The sequence below is a fragment of the Scomber japonicus genome, chromosome 1 (assembly GCF_027409825.1).
Source record: "Scomber japonicus isolate fScoJap1 chromosome 1, fScoJap1.pri, whole genome shotgun sequence".
Classification (NCBI taxonomy): Eukaryota; Metazoa; Chordata; class Actinopteri; order Scombriformes; family Scombridae; genus Scomber; species Scomber japonicus.
Genome location: NC_070578.1, coordinates 35,091,191 through 35,107,625, shown reverse-complemented (window position 1 = coordinate 35,107,625; position 16,435 = coordinate 35,091,191). Strand labels below are relative to the sequence as shown.

The following is a 16,435-nucleotide window of genomic DNA, read 5'->3' as shown; positions in this document are numbered from 1 at the left end:
AAAGACTTAACTTTATTTTTATAGCACCTTTTAAAATAGAGGGCTTCGACAGACAAAGAAACGGCAGCACAATACAAAGAGTAGTGACAAGGCCAACACACAATAAGGGGTTGATAAAAAGTTAAAAGATTAAAAAGACAATAAAAAAAGAACATATATTAACTATTTATTAGTCTTTTTGACCGTTCCAGGTATGTAGTGATAAAACCTTTGTATGCACAGTACGGAGATGTGTGCATAACAGTAAATATATCTATCGATCAGAAGTGGACATCTCATCACAGCTAGATGTGAAGTTCATCTCTAGACTCTGTTGGACTTTACCAATCACGGTTGCCGCGGTTACAGAGGGTTGTTTAAATAGAATGAGAGGTCAATAGTTAATGGACAACAGCGGCGGGAGTTTTCCATTAACTCCTGTGTACATACACAAATGTTCACACACACACACACACACACACACACACACCTGAGACACTTCTACATGCCTTCGTTCTGAGTCATGGGTCATGAATCATCTAATCACCCTTTTTCCCTCAGGATTTATGTGTGTGTGTGTGTGTGTGTGTGTGTGTGTGTGTGTGTGTGTGTGTGTGTGTGTGTGTGTGTGTGTGCGTCTTACCCTTCTTTGCTGGACAGGTCGAGGTGTGTGTGGATGTCAAGCAGGACTTCCTTAAAGAAGCGCAGCCTGTTGCGCTCGGCCTCCTGGGTGAGGTCGAACACCTGCTCCATGTCTTCCATGTAGCGAGGGTTACAGCGGTTCAGCTCCTCCAGGGCTTTTTCATAACGATCCTTCGCCTGAAACACACACGAAACGCAGCACATAGTGAGATACTGAAGAACCCGTTCACCCTACAGTCACTAATAAAGATGAAGTAATATGAATGTGCCTCCATGTTGCAGAAAGTCGGAGGTGATTTTCAGACTAATACTCATGCTTTGACAAAGGAGTGAAATATGTGGAATCTATTGGCACATTTTTCTAGGTCTATCTTTATATTCTGGGGCTCTACTGGAATATCTTTGCATGATTTATAGTTAATAAAAACTCCTTATTTATCTCATACTGGCTCTTTATGCAGCCACTCAGTTCAGCCTCTGTCTGAAACAGGCCGTTTTAGCTCCTGTCTCTTTAAGGCCTTCCCTCCTGATGAGCCCCTGCTGTCCTGATTCTTGTCCTTAACTGTAAATGGAAACTTCTCAAATGCATCTTTACATGTTTGAGCCCAAAATCAATCTGAATTATGCAACAAAGTGAACAACCTTAGAGACAACTTAAGTGACAAAGGCTTTTGGACAATCTGACATCATCACGAGGAGGAAGAAGTAGATACTAACATTACAAATGAAGCATTGAGAGCAGATTGAGCCCCTTGCTTTTGACTTACAGGAAGCATTTTTACCATGGAAGTATAAGGTTCTGTCGCTCAGCCTATTAGCCAAATTGCCCGAGTTGCCACTCCCCCTGAAAAATCCCCCTGCGTCCCAAAAACCACTTCTCCCATAGACCACCATTGTAAAAGAAAAAAAAGTTGTAAAACTGCTGTCAGGTCACCTCGAACAGCAGAGAAGCTCAATTATGACTCTTTCTGTTATGAATTTTGGATCCATGGAGGTTTTAATATTTGTAAAACTTTCCACAAAGTCATTATAATGTAAAGTCTGTGGGCCAAGCAGGAACTTGCGGGGCGGGGTCAAAGGGGAAACACTACTGCACATATTAAATGGGCCTTTTTTTGGGGGCTTTTTTGGCACTTTGGAACCTTGTTTGCCGCATGCTGATATGCACCAGCCAAGAAATACTTATGGGACTGAATGGGCACCATTTTTGGCCGCCTAACACGGACTGATACTGAATTAGTCTCAGGATTTCCCTGTTTTTTGTTGCTCACTTCCCTCTCCAGGACCGGCAGCCTTTCCTTGCCTGGAGAGCAGAGGAGACAAGCCCAGTCATGTTTCACAGTCAAAAACACACACATACACACACAGGTATGTTTTTCTGGACTCACAGACACACCCCGACTAGTACAAGTGGAGTTACGCATGGGACTCTGTATTTATGTGTGTGTGTGTGTATCGGTGTGTGTGTGTGTGTGTGTGTGTGTGTGTGTGTGTGTGTGTGTGTGTGTGTGTGTGTGTGTGTTTGTACTTTCTCGGCCTCCTGGCTGCAGCGCTCCACCCGGAGAGTGTACTTGCGGACTTCCTCTTGAGACTTGGATGGGTCTGTCTTGGCGTGCGTTTCCCTGGTAACGGCCGTCCACTCCTCCTTCCTGGCCTGATGGTAGCCCTTCTTGCTGGACTCCAACTTCACACACACACACACACACACACACATTTAACACTTTGATTTACCACTGACATCAATACAGCACCTATTACATTCACAAGATCTCATATCTTTCTTTAAATATAGTAATATTTACTCCACAATGCATCTGGTATTAATAATATCTCAATTTAGGAACATGATTCACTCAAAACCACTACACAACCCTAAAATATTACTTCAAATGTAATTAACTTTGCCTCGACTGCTCCATTCAAAGTAGCATCCTATCCCAAATCTTAAAGCCATTTCATGATGAGCAAGGAAGCAAAGCAAAGAAACTGCAAAACATTCCTTCACAAACTCTTTAAAATGCAAATATTCACATTAACTTCTCATTTCTGTTGAGTTTCTACAGTGGTGATGCTCAAACTGATATTTGGGTGCTACCGACATCAGAAACCACTCACCTCTTTCAGTTTGCGGACCCAGGGTTTCTGGGCTTTGCGGAAACCGTCGTCGGCGTCCTTGGTCTCCCTGAAGCCTCCCATCATCTGCTTGTGAAAGGCGTCTTTCTGCCAGTTGCGCATTTTCTCGCTGTCTTCGCCCGCCAGCCGCTCCCGAAGCTCTTGATGCAGCTCGCTGAGCCGATCGGCCGCCTGCATGAAAGCGTGCCACGCCTTCTCCAGCGTACCGTACTGAGGCCCTGAGTCACAAACACAGAGATAGATACTCTTATAGTCCAATTTAGCTACTTTATCGGTGTGTGATGTCATCATTCATCAGCAGGACTTTTGACCTTAATTATGTTTAATTAGTGATGCTGTGCTTCCTGAGTGAATGAGACATGTTTGTAGACCAGGTGTGTCAAACATGCGGCCCGCGGGCCAGATACGGCCCACCGAGGGGTACGATCCGGCCCACTTGCCATCCTGTGTTCTTTTCCTTCCTTCCTTCCTTCCATCTATCCTTTTTTTTCTTCATTCCTTCCTTCCTTTCTTCCTTCTGTCCTTCCTCCCTCCCTTCCTTTTTTCCTTCCTTCCATCTGTCCTTCCCCCCTTCCTTCCTTCCTCCCTTTCTTCCTTCCTTCCCTCCTTCCTTCCTTCCTCCCTTTCTTTCTTCCTTCTGTCTCTCCTTCCTCCCTTCCGTCTGTCGTCTTTCACTGTCTGTCTTTCCTACCTTTCTTCCCTCCTTCCTTTTGCCTGTCTTTCCTTCCTTCCTTCCTTCCTTCTTTCCTTCCATCTTTTTAATGATCCGGCCCACATGAGATCAAATTGGTCTGTTTGTGGCCCTTGAATGAAAATGAGCAATTACATTTTCTAGTTTATGTTAAACTTGTCCGCTCCAACACAACAGATGTTTTTCCAGAGGGTCTTATTAAGAAAAAAAAATGTTGCCAGGATTCAAGTCCTTTAACATGAAGCTCCATAAAAATTTGAAATAATTAATACATTAGTTGCAGCAAGAATTTATTCATTGTTTAATTTTTAATATTATTATTATTATTTTTTTTAATTTATTATAGATTTTTTTATTTTACTTATTTATTTATTATTATTATTTTATTTATTTATCTTATTTATTTATTATTTATTTATTTTTTCATCTATTTATCGGTTTTGTGTAGCCGATTTGTCTGTGCAGCTATTTTTGCACTTCTTTGTCGGTATGTCTGCTTATTTTGTTTATTGTCATTATCGCTAATATTTTTAGTCATTTAATTTAGTTTATTTTCATTATTATAATTTTTTATGGATCTTATGGTGTGTGTGTGTGTGTGTGTGTGTGTGTGTGTGTGTGTGTGTGTGTGTGTGTGTGTGTGTGTGGTGTGTGTGTGTGGTGTCTCTAGATGTTCTCGTGCTGTATGTGTAAAGTAAAATCCAATAAAAACATTATATATACATTAGTTGCAGCAAACCCTGAAGCTATTAGGTGTTATCTTCCTATTAGAAGCTGATGCTCTGCTGAAAACTGCACACATTTTAAATTTTAACTCACCTTTCTCTACGACGCCTCTCCACCTCTTGGCCCAGTCGCTCAGCTGTAAAGCGTAGCTCTTCTCTATCTTCGCTCTCTCCTGGAAGCAGCTGACCAGCTCGTTACACAGCCGGTGGCCATCGTCTACCCGCTTCACCGTCCTCTTGTAGTTTCCCGGCTACGCGGTGAACACGCACAAATACACACAGACACACACACACACACACACACACAACGACAGAACAGAAACAATACTGAAGTGGAGTCACACACTAAAGTCCTCTCTACTGTTAAATCAGGATGAATCCGTACGGTGAAAGTTTGACTTTTCCAGTAGCTCCATCAACATGATCATCACTTCAGTTTAAGGCTGCAGCTGCTGATACTTTTCATTAGTGATTAATCTTCCTCTATAAAACAGTGTTGGAGGTAAAAGGACACAATGAGACCTCTTTATTCTTGGTCTAACCATCCACACGATATTTAATGGAAAGGCAGCAAATTCTCACATTTGAGCTAAAGCTAAAACCTAAAATGATTAATTGGCGAGCAGATGAACTGTCAATTAATTCATAACTAATGACAGGATGTCTCTTTAAATGTCTCAGCTGCTCTTTGAGATCAATCATCTTTATTCTTGGTCTAACCATCCATAAAGCTAAGATATTTAATGGGAAGGCAGCAAATTCTCACATTTGAGAAGCTAAACCCATCATTTTAGGGTTTTTTTTGCTTGAAAAGTGACTAAAATAATTAATAGGCTAGCAGATGAACTGTCAATGATGAACTGTCAATTAATTTATAACTAATAATAGCAGCTTTACTTCAGTTCAATTCATGACAGGATGTCTTTTAAAATGTAACATCAGAAATCCGGTCAGCCTCAGCTGCTCTTTGAGATCAATGCCATCACCCTAAATGTTCGAAGGTTATTATACTTCCACGCTTGGTGTAGTAAGATATAAACATGTTAACACAAAAGACAGCAGAAGACTGAAATAAGGAGAAAATAGGACAGACAGACAGAGCAGATAGTGAGTGGATTTGAAGGTGTGCAGTTTTTCCGAGTGATGGGCCGTGAAGCCAGCAGTCCGTCATCAGGGACTCATTATGTGTCTGTCTCTATATAAATATGGCAGAGAGACGCAGTCGCTCATCTGCTCTGATAAACTCATCAAGTAGACGAGACGAGACACAAACCAGACAGTTTGTGGCTCATTTACTAATACTGAAACTCCTGTTTGTTTGTAATTCACGGTTAACTCTTCCTTCTCTCTTTTAGCTCTGCAAAGATCAAGCTGCTAACTATCACCCATGAAAATGAGATGCAAGGTTAATAGTTTTTTTGAAGGCAGGTTGTGTGCGTGTGTGTGTGTGTGTGTGTGTGTGTGTGTGTGTGTGTGTGTGTGTGTGTGTGTGTGTGTGTGTGTGTTCCCGCTGTACCTCCCAGAAGCTGTCAGAGCTCCCCAGGTCGGTCAGGTCTCCATTGGAAGACATTTTGGGGTCGGCCTTACAGCACGGAATGATGGCGGCTAGAGACGAAGCTGCAGAGAGAGAGAGAGAGAGAGAGAGAGAGAGAGAGAGAGAGAGAGAGAGAAGGAGAGAGAGGAGGATGTAAAAACCTTTAATTATACACAGCAGGTTATAAAAAACAGCTCTGTTACTGATTGACTGATCATTTAATGTTGTATTAATCCAGCAACAGACTGAACTTGACCCTCAGAGGAGAAAACACTTCCTCAAGCTGAAGTCAAAACATGACAAACGACTGAAGAAACTGATGGACGGTAATACTCAAAAAGAAGATTTCAGAGACATACTCAAGCTGCAACTAGCACTTACTTCCTGAGATGAATCTATCATTTGTTATAAATTGATTAGTTATTTAGTCTAAAATATAAAAAGGTAATAGTGCAAAATGGCCATCATATTTTAGGAGATATTCAACTTTAAATTGTAATGAAGAAGAGAAAAGCACCAAATCCTCAAAGCTGGAAAAAGACAATGTTTGTGTTGATTCATTTTTCAGTCAATTAACTAACAAATTAAAGCTGGAAGGTATTTCTAAAAATCAACACATAATTATCTACTTTCAATCGTCACTTCTGACCCAGTAGAAGTATGTGGAGGTGTATTTTTCTGCATTTAATATGTGGGTGTCAACCTTTGGGCAGTGGGTGTGTAACCTCCAGCCAATAACAGCGGGAAGGGTGCGACTCTACATCAACCTAACGAACATGCAATTCTGAAGAGGGGCCAACTTTAAATGTTGTGTTTACAACCTGCAAACAGCAAATCTTACTTATTCTAGCTTTAATTAAAAAAAAGAGATCAATGAATAGCTACTTGTTCCAGGAAGACTTTGTACTTCTATAAAATTGGGGGACTTGTGCTTTATATCATGACCTTTAATCTTCGATATGGGCTAAGCTCCAAAAATGTTATCTTTTCAAACTCCACATACATAGTTTTAAAGTCAGATTCAAGGTTCTCAGACTAAACAATGCTCCTCTAGCACCACAGTAGTACAATAATATACAACTGATAGGCTGTGCAGTCCTTCCAGTGGATAGTTTACTGATCTCAATATGTAAAATAGGTGGAATACCCCTTTAAAAATGCTAGTAGTAATACAAATATAACTTAAATAATTGAATCTGAATGTCGTGAAATATAAATACATGCATTTTATGAAGAGAGGTTACAGTTTCACTAATTCATGACTCTTTTATATTTATATATCTTAAAGTTTACAGTTGGCATTTCGGGCATCGAACCCGTGACCTCACAGCTTTACAGTTTCAACATCTGGCAAACAGCAGCTCTACGTCAGCCGACACAGAGAAGCTACAGAGTCTTCCCCACTCGTTGCCCACAGAGCCATTCGCCTCACGCTGCTGTCCAGTTTTTCTTCTTCCAACCACAACTGGAGCGTCTGTGTCCGACAAACACATCCGCTCCATTACTGGGGCAAGAAGAATCTGTGTCAGCGTGTCCTGCTTCACACACACACACACACACACACACACACACACACACACACACACACACACACACACACACACACACACACACACACACACACACACACACACACACACACACACACACACACACACACACACACACACACACACACACCTCATTGATCGCAAAAGACGACGCACAATCAATTACGTAGAATCATTGCTGATAATAACTCACAGATACAAATGATTTTTTAGTTATGTCATATGTCATCAAACTTCACACAAGCCGTCTGAGCAAAGACACAGAAGACTCTACTGCACCTTAAAGTCCAATCAAAATGACAAAATTATACTTTTTCACAGCCAGAAATTTTAAAGCAGGGGTTCTCACTTCTGGAGTCTGGACAGGTCAGAGGTTCAAAACAATTAAAAAGGATAAAAAATATAGACAAATGTTTTCTCTTACACACAATTTGTTCAGGATTTCTAACTTTTCTCAGGATTTTGCGACTTTCAGGCCTCAGAATTGTTACAAAAAACAGTTTCTTAATTCCTGGTGAGGAATAAAGATTGACACCTCTAATATCTGTTAAATATGAAGGTACAGCCAGCAAAGACTTCAAACAGACAGAAGACTCTACTGCACCTTAAAGTCCAATCAAAATGACAAAATTATACTTTTTCACAGCCAGATATTTCAAAATCTACTGTTTAGATCATTATTATAATTAAAGCAGGGGGTCTTAACTCTGGGGTCTGGACAGGTCAGATGTTCAAAACGATTAAAAAGGATAAAAAATAAAGAAAAATATATTTCTCTTACACAAAAATTTGTTCAGTTTTTCTAACTTTTCTCAGGATTTTGGGATTTTCTTGTGATTTTGACAACATCAGGCCTCAGAATTGCTACAAAAAAACCTGTTTATTTCTTTCTGCTGGAGAATTAGATGAAAGATTGACACCTCCAATACAGACAGAAACAGCTAATCTAATTTAATTACCTATATGTAAAGAAATTCACCAGCTTTTCTCTGGATTTTGCGACTTTCTTGTAAATTTGACAACATCAGGCCTCAGAATCGTTAGAAAAAAACAGTTTCTTTCTTCCTGGTGAGGAATAAAGATTGACACCTCTAATGTCTGTTAAATATGAAGGTACAGCCAGCAAAGACTTCAAACAGACAGAAAACAGCTAACCTCATTTAATTACCTTTATGTAAAGACATTCTCCAGCTGGGTAAGACACTGAAAGCGGCCACTTACATAAAGCCAAAACAAAAAAACCTAAATTTATATATGAATTAATTCTTACCTGTTGGGTTCTGATTTTTCCTGCCATTTTAAATTCAGCTGCACTCAAACATCATGATTTAAAGACGTCTTCAGCTGAGCAGCACTTCACACAATCTGCTGATGAACCCTGTCCACGGTTCACCATGACCTGACTTCTCTATACATCCACTTCCTCCCTGCCGCCCTCCTATTGGACGAGAACCCCGCTTCAAGGCCAGACAACTTCCTGCAGAAGACACAACAACCTAAGAGGGAAAACACGCACCGCTCCAGGCCCGACTGAGTGCACATTACCCTCCATCTGCAATAAACCAGAACCCTGCTGCTCCACACTGACCAGAAACACTCAAGTCTCGTCTCTTTAAAGTCTCTTTGATAAAAGCCAGTTAAAGGTGAAAGCCTGTGTGCTATTACTATCAGTGTAGAAACCTCCGGAGTCTCTGGAGCATCTGCAGATTGTAGACTGTGGAAGAAACTACAAAAACATCATCTGAATCCTTACTGGAGAAATTTAGAAACTACGATTTCACTCCCAGAATGATTTAATTCTGGGTGTTAAGATCAACATCTGAGCTGTTTATGAAGCTAAAAACTTCTTCTAGGTTCCAATTAGAGCTGCAACTAATGTTTATTTTCATTATTTTCTTTATTAATCAGTTAATTGTTTGGTCTGATGTCTGAAAATTATGTTTCGTAGCCCAGTGGGATCAAATGTCTTGTTTTGGTCCACAACTCAAAGATATTCAGCTTACTGTCATAGAAGACTAAAGAAACCAAAATATTCACATTTGAGAAGCTGGAATCAGAGAATCTTCAATTTTTCCCCTTAAAACAGACGTGTCAAACTCATTTTCGTTCGAGGGCCACATATAGACCAATTTTATCTCATGTCGGCCGGATCATTAAAAAGATGGAGGGAACGAAGGGAGGAAGGAAGGAAATAAGAAGGGAAGGAAGGAAAGACAGGCAAAAGGAAGGAGGAAGAAAGGTAGGAAGGACAGAGTGAAGGACAGACAGACAGTCGGAAGGAAGAAAAGAAGGATGGACAGACAGAAGGAAGGGAGGAACGAATGAATGAAGAAAGGAAAAAAGGAAGGTAGGAAGGACAGATGGAAGGAAGGAAAAGAATACAGGATGGCAAGTGGGCCGGATCGCACCCCTCGGCGGGCCGTATCTGGCCCACGGGCCGCATGTTTGACACCCCTGCCTTAAAACATTACTCTAAACTAATAGTTATAAATTGACTCAATAATAACCAAATCAACTAATCTTTGTAGCTCTAATTCAAATAGCTGCTTTCATCTTGGATCTGATTTGCAGTCTGGAAAATATCCAGATTTGTTTAACTCTGATGCTAACTAATCTCTTCTTTTATTTTATCTATCCTCACTCTTTCTCATTAGCAAAGAACTATAAAAAACAGATACTGTAGCTTCTTACTTGTAGTCGCCGTCTCTGGTTGGACATCTTTGAGTTGTAGTTATTTGAACCTTTTTACTTGCTGAGCCAAAAACATGCTACTGAAGCCCATCCCTACTTGCAGGTGAATAATCAATACCTGCCAGTGAAGGCGTTGGCATTCAGGCTTTTCATGTGAAACTAATGGAGTAAGTGTTGAGTTCAAAGTTAAAAATTAAATATTAAAAAATTAAAAAGTTAAAAATTGAAGCAGATCAAACAAGGAAGGAGGCCTCTTACTAAAACACAACACATTACAAGACTTCAACATCAGACTGGAAAACTGACGAGTGGACGAGCGCTAACTTGTGCCACTTACTCACATCAGGCTGAGCCTTGAATACAAGAGATCAGTTCTAAAATGTGTTTGTAGGTGTGTGTGTGTGAGTGTGTGTGAGTGTGAGTGTGAGTATGATGGGACGAGTGACATTCAAGATTAAACGCTGACGCTAATTAACACAACAGCACGACATCACACTTCCCAGACGCTGTAACTAATCTCCTTCAGGCAGCCCAGCTCTAATTTCCTCTCCCACACTGTAAAGACTGTACGGCACAGAGGGAAGCAACAGAAGGACAGTGTGTGTGTGTGTGTGTGTGTGTGCATGTGTGTGTGTGTCACAGGTGAAGGAAAGTATGCTAACGGCGGAGGAATCTGCCACCAGCATGCTAGAACATGAGGGAGTATGAGAAAACTGACTTTACCATGCATCGCTAATTACTGCTCCAACTTCCTACAGGACAGCAGTGTGTGTGTGTGTGTGTGTGTGTGTGTGTGTGTGTGTGTGTGTGTGTGTGTGTGTGTGTGTGTGTGTGTGTGTGTTTCTGAGTGAGAGTATCTGGGTGCGGCTCATTGAAAGCAAGTAGGCTTGGCTGCCTACACTTGTATTAGCCTTACAGTATTACCTGCTGAAGGAGAGCAGACACTGACCACAGAAGTCAAGAGAGAGCTAGAGTTCACTACAAACTACTTCATCACTTTTATAACATGCGTCTTCACAAAAAACTCCCACTCAACCAGAATATCACACCAAAACACTGTCACGGTCTGCTAGCTTTAAAACACAAACAGCTCTGTGTTACAAGAGCTGGACCAACATCATCATGTCTATGGGCTTCGTAACAGGCCTACTCACAATGACAAGGCTAATATGCCGATGTTTAGCATGTAATGTTTAACCCCTTCACCAATATTAGCATGCTAACTTTTGCTACTAAACATAAAGTAGAGCTGAGGCAAGAAGAAAAGCGAAGGGATCAGTTTACTTTGAGGCGGACATGAATGTTTGTACTAGACTGAATGAAAAACCATCGAACAACCGTTGAGACATTTCGCTAAAAAACAAAAATGTCAACCTCATGATCGTAAAGTCATAAAGTTCATCCAATAGATATTCACTTCAACAAAAGTAATTATCGTAACAGGCATACTCACAATGACAAGGCTAATATGCCGATGTTTAGCGTGTAATGTTTAACCCCTTCACCATTTTAGTGTTGCGTATTAGCATGCTAACTTTTGCTACTAAACAAAAAGGAGAACTGAGACTAGAAGAAAAGTGAAGGGATCAGTTTACTTTGAGGTGGACATGAATGTTTGTACTAGACTGAATGAAAAACTAAAAATGTCAACCTCATGGTCGCACCAAAGTTTTCTAGTGTATTTTTAAGAAGATGTGTATGTACATCATGTATGAGCACAGTATTCATGTTTATTGTTATGCAGACGACTTACAGCTCTACATTTCTGCCTCATCTGATGTTGACAAGCTTGTAAATTACATTTCAGATATTGGTGAGAGTGAGAGACTTCAAAGAGGATTTACTAATGTTATTTTTTATCTTATAAAAAGGTCACAAGATTGCTATTATCAGTTCATATGCTGTAAAGGTGAATAGAAAGAGAGAGCACCTTTATGTACCTTCACAGATGTATTTTTAGAAAGAGAGAGCACCTTTATGTACAATACTTGACCTAGTGTGTTTGTTTACTTAACAGTTGCTATGCTACAAATACGAAACTGAAAGACGTTTATAGTTCACCGACATTTCTTGATTTGGTGATTTTTATTTTTATCTGATGCCTCCACTATCAGATCCAAAGTGATAAACAGCCCTCAGCCTCCGTTAGAAATAAAGGAAGATCAGAACAGAAGAGTCCAACGTGTATATATATGTGTGTGTGTGTGTGTGTGTGTGTGTGTGTGTGTGTGGTTGTGTGTGTGTTCAGCAGTCACACAGTCACACAGCCAGCAGTAGAGGGATTACAGTCTGTCTGAGACACTCATTAGCTAGACAAAGAAGCCTGAGGTGAATACTGAATGACTGCAGCAGTAAGCAGCATCTATCCAGGTTATGAACTCACTGTTAAGACAACATGGAGGTTTAAAAGCTAAAAAAGATAAACCATCCTGGAACAGACCCAACTCTATAACAGGTTTAAGAAATCTGCATTAGACATGAATGCAGTGTAGTCTAGTGACACCAATGACACCAGTGACAATGTGAGATCCCCGCCTACCCAAGTGTGAGGATTTCTAAATGCAAGAACGGAAACTTCAACCCCTTACATTTTGGAAAATGACACACCTTGCTAGAAACACCTTGTTCTTCCCCTATTAGAAGGGCCACCCTAAATATTTTGGAGTGGTTTTGCGTCACAGGTTATTTTTCTAACTCTAACGTCCTCAGTCTTAATGAGTGAAGTGTTTAGAGACTGACCTGTGAGTCTAGATGAAGTGTAAAGTGAGGCTAGTTCTGCTCTCATTTTTGCCTGATGTCTAAAATATCAACATTGTATCAACGAATATATATCAACGAAATTGAGTTATTACAACATGCACACCAAGCTTAACTTCATGCTAATTGTAGATGACACCTGGCTAAGTTGGCTACCTTTAAAACTGTGACATAAACCATTAAGCCGGATTCATTGATGATGCAAGGGGTTAATGGGAAACCTGCAGTGTAAATATAGTGTAAATAACATACATCACACTTTCCACATGGTTCTGCATCATTTGAGGTTTCACATCATCTGCTCTCGTTTCTTAATGAGCCCAACTACTAACGTGCTCGTAACAGAAGTTAATCCACGGTGGTTAATGACATCACTCATGAGACATCATCCCTCCCGTTACCATGTGAGTGGGTGTTTTTATGCAAGTGTGTGTTTCCTGGAGATGTTTATATTCCCCTGGTCACTACTCGTAAACTTGGGTTCAGTCCCCTCAGTTTAACCACACACACACAGTCTCTTACACATCACCCAGAACCTCAGACCGTCCTGGAGGTCAGGGACCTGCTGAAGGTGTAAATAAATAATATGCCGAAAGAGGGCGGAGGGGTTGGGTAAGGCTACAGGGGTATGTTTGAGGACATAGACATCAAAGGGGTGATGTAAAGGTGATAAATGATCAACTACGAGAGATAATCTGGAGGATGACAGCTAACCAGGGTCATCACTTCTGAAAACTCACATATGGGCCGTGAGGGGAGACAACAAAGTCTTAAAAACAAGGAAACCCTAAATATGTGGCCTAATTAAGTTTTGCCAATATGAGGTTTCAGATTCAAGCCAACATCACATTTTCCTACCAGAGTCTCCAAAGATTTCCACGACACAAAGAATAAAAGAGGCCAAAAGTTCATCAAACTGTTGAAGATACTGCAAAGAGTTTGATGTAATTAGATACAACGGGAGTTTCTGATATTCAAGTTCACCAACTTGTTTGCACAGATGTAGAAAAGCAGAGTAGAAATTTTGCTTTTGCAGTGTGAAGATGGAGATGTTAAATTAGGCATATGTAATGTTTAACCACACACATTATCTCAAAATCCTGCAAGGAATTATAAACTACCTGTCACTTAACTACCTGTCACTTAACTACCTGTCACTTAACTACCTGTCATTCAAAATGGTGATATGGGGCCGATACTTCTCCAAACCTGCCTTGGACTGACTCCCTTCATGGATTTGACTGGGATAAATGCCCACAAGCTGTTTTATTACCCATACTTTCTTGTTATAACCCATTTTACAACTCTGCTGTGATGGGGCTTCTGTGATCTTAAGAAAATACTCTTTAAATCATCAAAACCTGTCTTCATTAAAACGTGTACTTTTCTCTGGAGTCATGCTGGCCCCCTGCTCTCATTTCCATCTAGTCCATTAAGTATGTGAAGGCATCTAAAAGCTACAGGGTTGATCCTTGATCCAAAACAGGCCAGTGGACCTGTCAGGCTTCACCGACAGAAGACAGAGGTACTGTTGAAAAGAGGGCAGAAGGAATGAGAGGAAACAAAGAGCGAGTAACTGAAAGACGAGAGAGGAGAGCGAGGCATGTGGTGGATGAGCAACGAGATGAGGGATGTGCAAGAGAAGACAAACTGAGGTTTGGGATGAGCCGAGTGGTGAAACAGACACATATATCAGCTCCCTCGCTGGAAAACAAAGGTTCAACAAGCTAAAAAAAGAGACACAGCAGGGCAGCGAGAAGGAAGAGGAGGCGGTTTGATAGCACAACAACACAAACACACACACACACACACACACACACACACACACACACACACACACACACACACACACACACACACACACACAAGCACTCGTCTGATGTGGTTTCTGTCACACAGCAACACCGCTCGCCTTAAAGGGGCATGTGGAGCTGGTTTGTCGAGCTCAAATCAATGAAGCAGAAGCACATGTGTGCATAAAATACGGATGCAGTCAGTCACACGGAAAACCAGCCGAATAAATAAATCTCTTATCAAATGTCATTCCCAACAGAATTTGTACACCTCCACTTTCCTTTTGTGCTTGTGTACTGAGGTGTGGCTGTCTTACCACAAATTCTTTCTTATCCCATAGACTAGTATAATTAAAAGGAATACTACACCAAAAATCAATCTTCTGCGTGTCCAACAGGTCTGATCGTTGAGCTCATTTCATTTATTTTATCCTTATTTAAACAGGTAGAGAGAGAGAGAGAGAGAGAGAGGGAGAGGAGTGAGAGAGAGAGAGAGAGAGTGAGAGAGAGAGAGAGAGAGAGAGAGAGGAGAGGAGAGAGAGAGAGAGAGAGAGAGAGGAGAGAGAGGAGAGAGAGAGAGAGGAGAGAGGAGAGAGAGAGAGAGAGAGAGAGAGAGAGAGAGAGAGAGAGAGAGAGAGAGAGAGAGAGAGAGACCTGTGCACAAGAAGAAAACATACAGTGGATAAAACACACTGACATTCACATAAAACATAATTTAAGCACACAAACACACGGAGCAGTAGTTCCACATTAAGATAAACATTGACGGCTGTTTCCACCGTTGGGAGGAAAAAACAACAAAGTCTCGTTGGCAAGAGCTCCAAACATAGCAACAGAGAAATAGAAACAAAAAATCAACAAGGATATATGAGAAGTTGTTGTAAGTTGACTCACTGAAATAACAACTCTTCAATCTACATATTTCTCACTTTCTATTGACAGCTAGCAAACAATAACGCGGCTTGGTGTTGACTAGAAATGACATCAGGATACATCCTTCTGTGCTGATTGGTTGAGGCATAAATAACCCCATCCACCCAAACAATAAATAAAGAAAAGACAAGTTTGCTTATCACATTTTAGCCATGACTCTGGTTCTTCATGTGAATCATTTTTAACCCTTAAACAGGCAACGTGCACCAGGAGATACAGACCGTTAAACTCCCAGCATGATTGGTTAAAGTGATTGTTTAATTGTATGTGCCTTGAATTGGGAGGACTAGATTGGTAGAATTGAAGCTTGTAGTAGGTTTATACTTTGATATAAAATGATAAAACATCAGTGTGTGATATTAATGACCAGAGAAAGCAATGATGTATCACTTCTCTTTATTAAATAAAGCATTTAATTGTTTTTACCAGTATGACCATTGTTATACCTTAATAGGGGCAACGTATCCTGATGGAGAAACAACACATAAAATCCAAAATATATCATAAATATGTGTCGAAATGTTTCACTTTAGGTGCAAATGCAATAATTGGTAACATCAAATTATGTTTTTTACATCTCATTTTCTACTCCTGCCTGTTTAAGGGTTAACTGGAGTGAATCCAAACTGACGATAGCTGCCGTCCTCTGTGAGGCAACAAACTACCGACAGAAGATGAGACAATGATGCTAAAGAGACATTTTCAGTGGCGTTGTCCTTTAAATGTTGTGGTTGTATCTGTTTTATTGCCTTAAGTTTCTGTTGGCACAAAACTTTTCCAGTGTTTTTTCTTCGTGGACGTTTTTTCTTTTTCTTTTTTTTTTTAACAGCTATAAATCAGCAGTGCAGCTGTAGCTCTGTAGACTGAACCACCAGAACAAATTCCAGTATTTCTACACCCGGTACCATTGGATGCCAGTTAAGTGACAATAAAAACATATAAAAGAAAAAAAAAAGAAAAAAACCCACAAGTGATTCAGTCATTTCCAATTCAATGTACACTATGAT

The 16,435-nt window shown here is 40.5% G+C and overlaps 1 protein-coding gene across 2 annotated transcripts in view; it reads right to left on the bottom strand.

Moving 5' to 3' along the window:
* The window catches only part of pacsin3 (protein kinase C and casein kinase substrate in neurons 3), a 57,815-nt gene that overhangs the window by 23,193 nt on the left and 18,187 nt on the right, over positions 1-16,435 (bottom strand). For both annotated transcript variants that reach the window (XM_053315004.1, XM_053315005.1), the window contains exons 2-6: positions 5,687-5,787; positions 4,265-4,421; positions 2,737-2,972; positions 2,150-2,305; positions 623-798 (exon numbers count right to left, since the gene is read on the bottom strand). In XM_053315004.1, coding sequence (XP_053170979.1) covers positions 623-798; positions 2,150-2,305; positions 2,737-2,972; positions 4,265-4,421; positions 5,687-5,740 — 779 coding nt within the window. In that variant the 5' untranslated portion in view covers positions 5,741-5,787. The remainder of the gene's footprint in view (positions 1-622; positions 799-2,149; positions 2,306-2,736; positions 2,973-4,264; positions 4,422-5,686; positions 5,788-16,435) is intronic.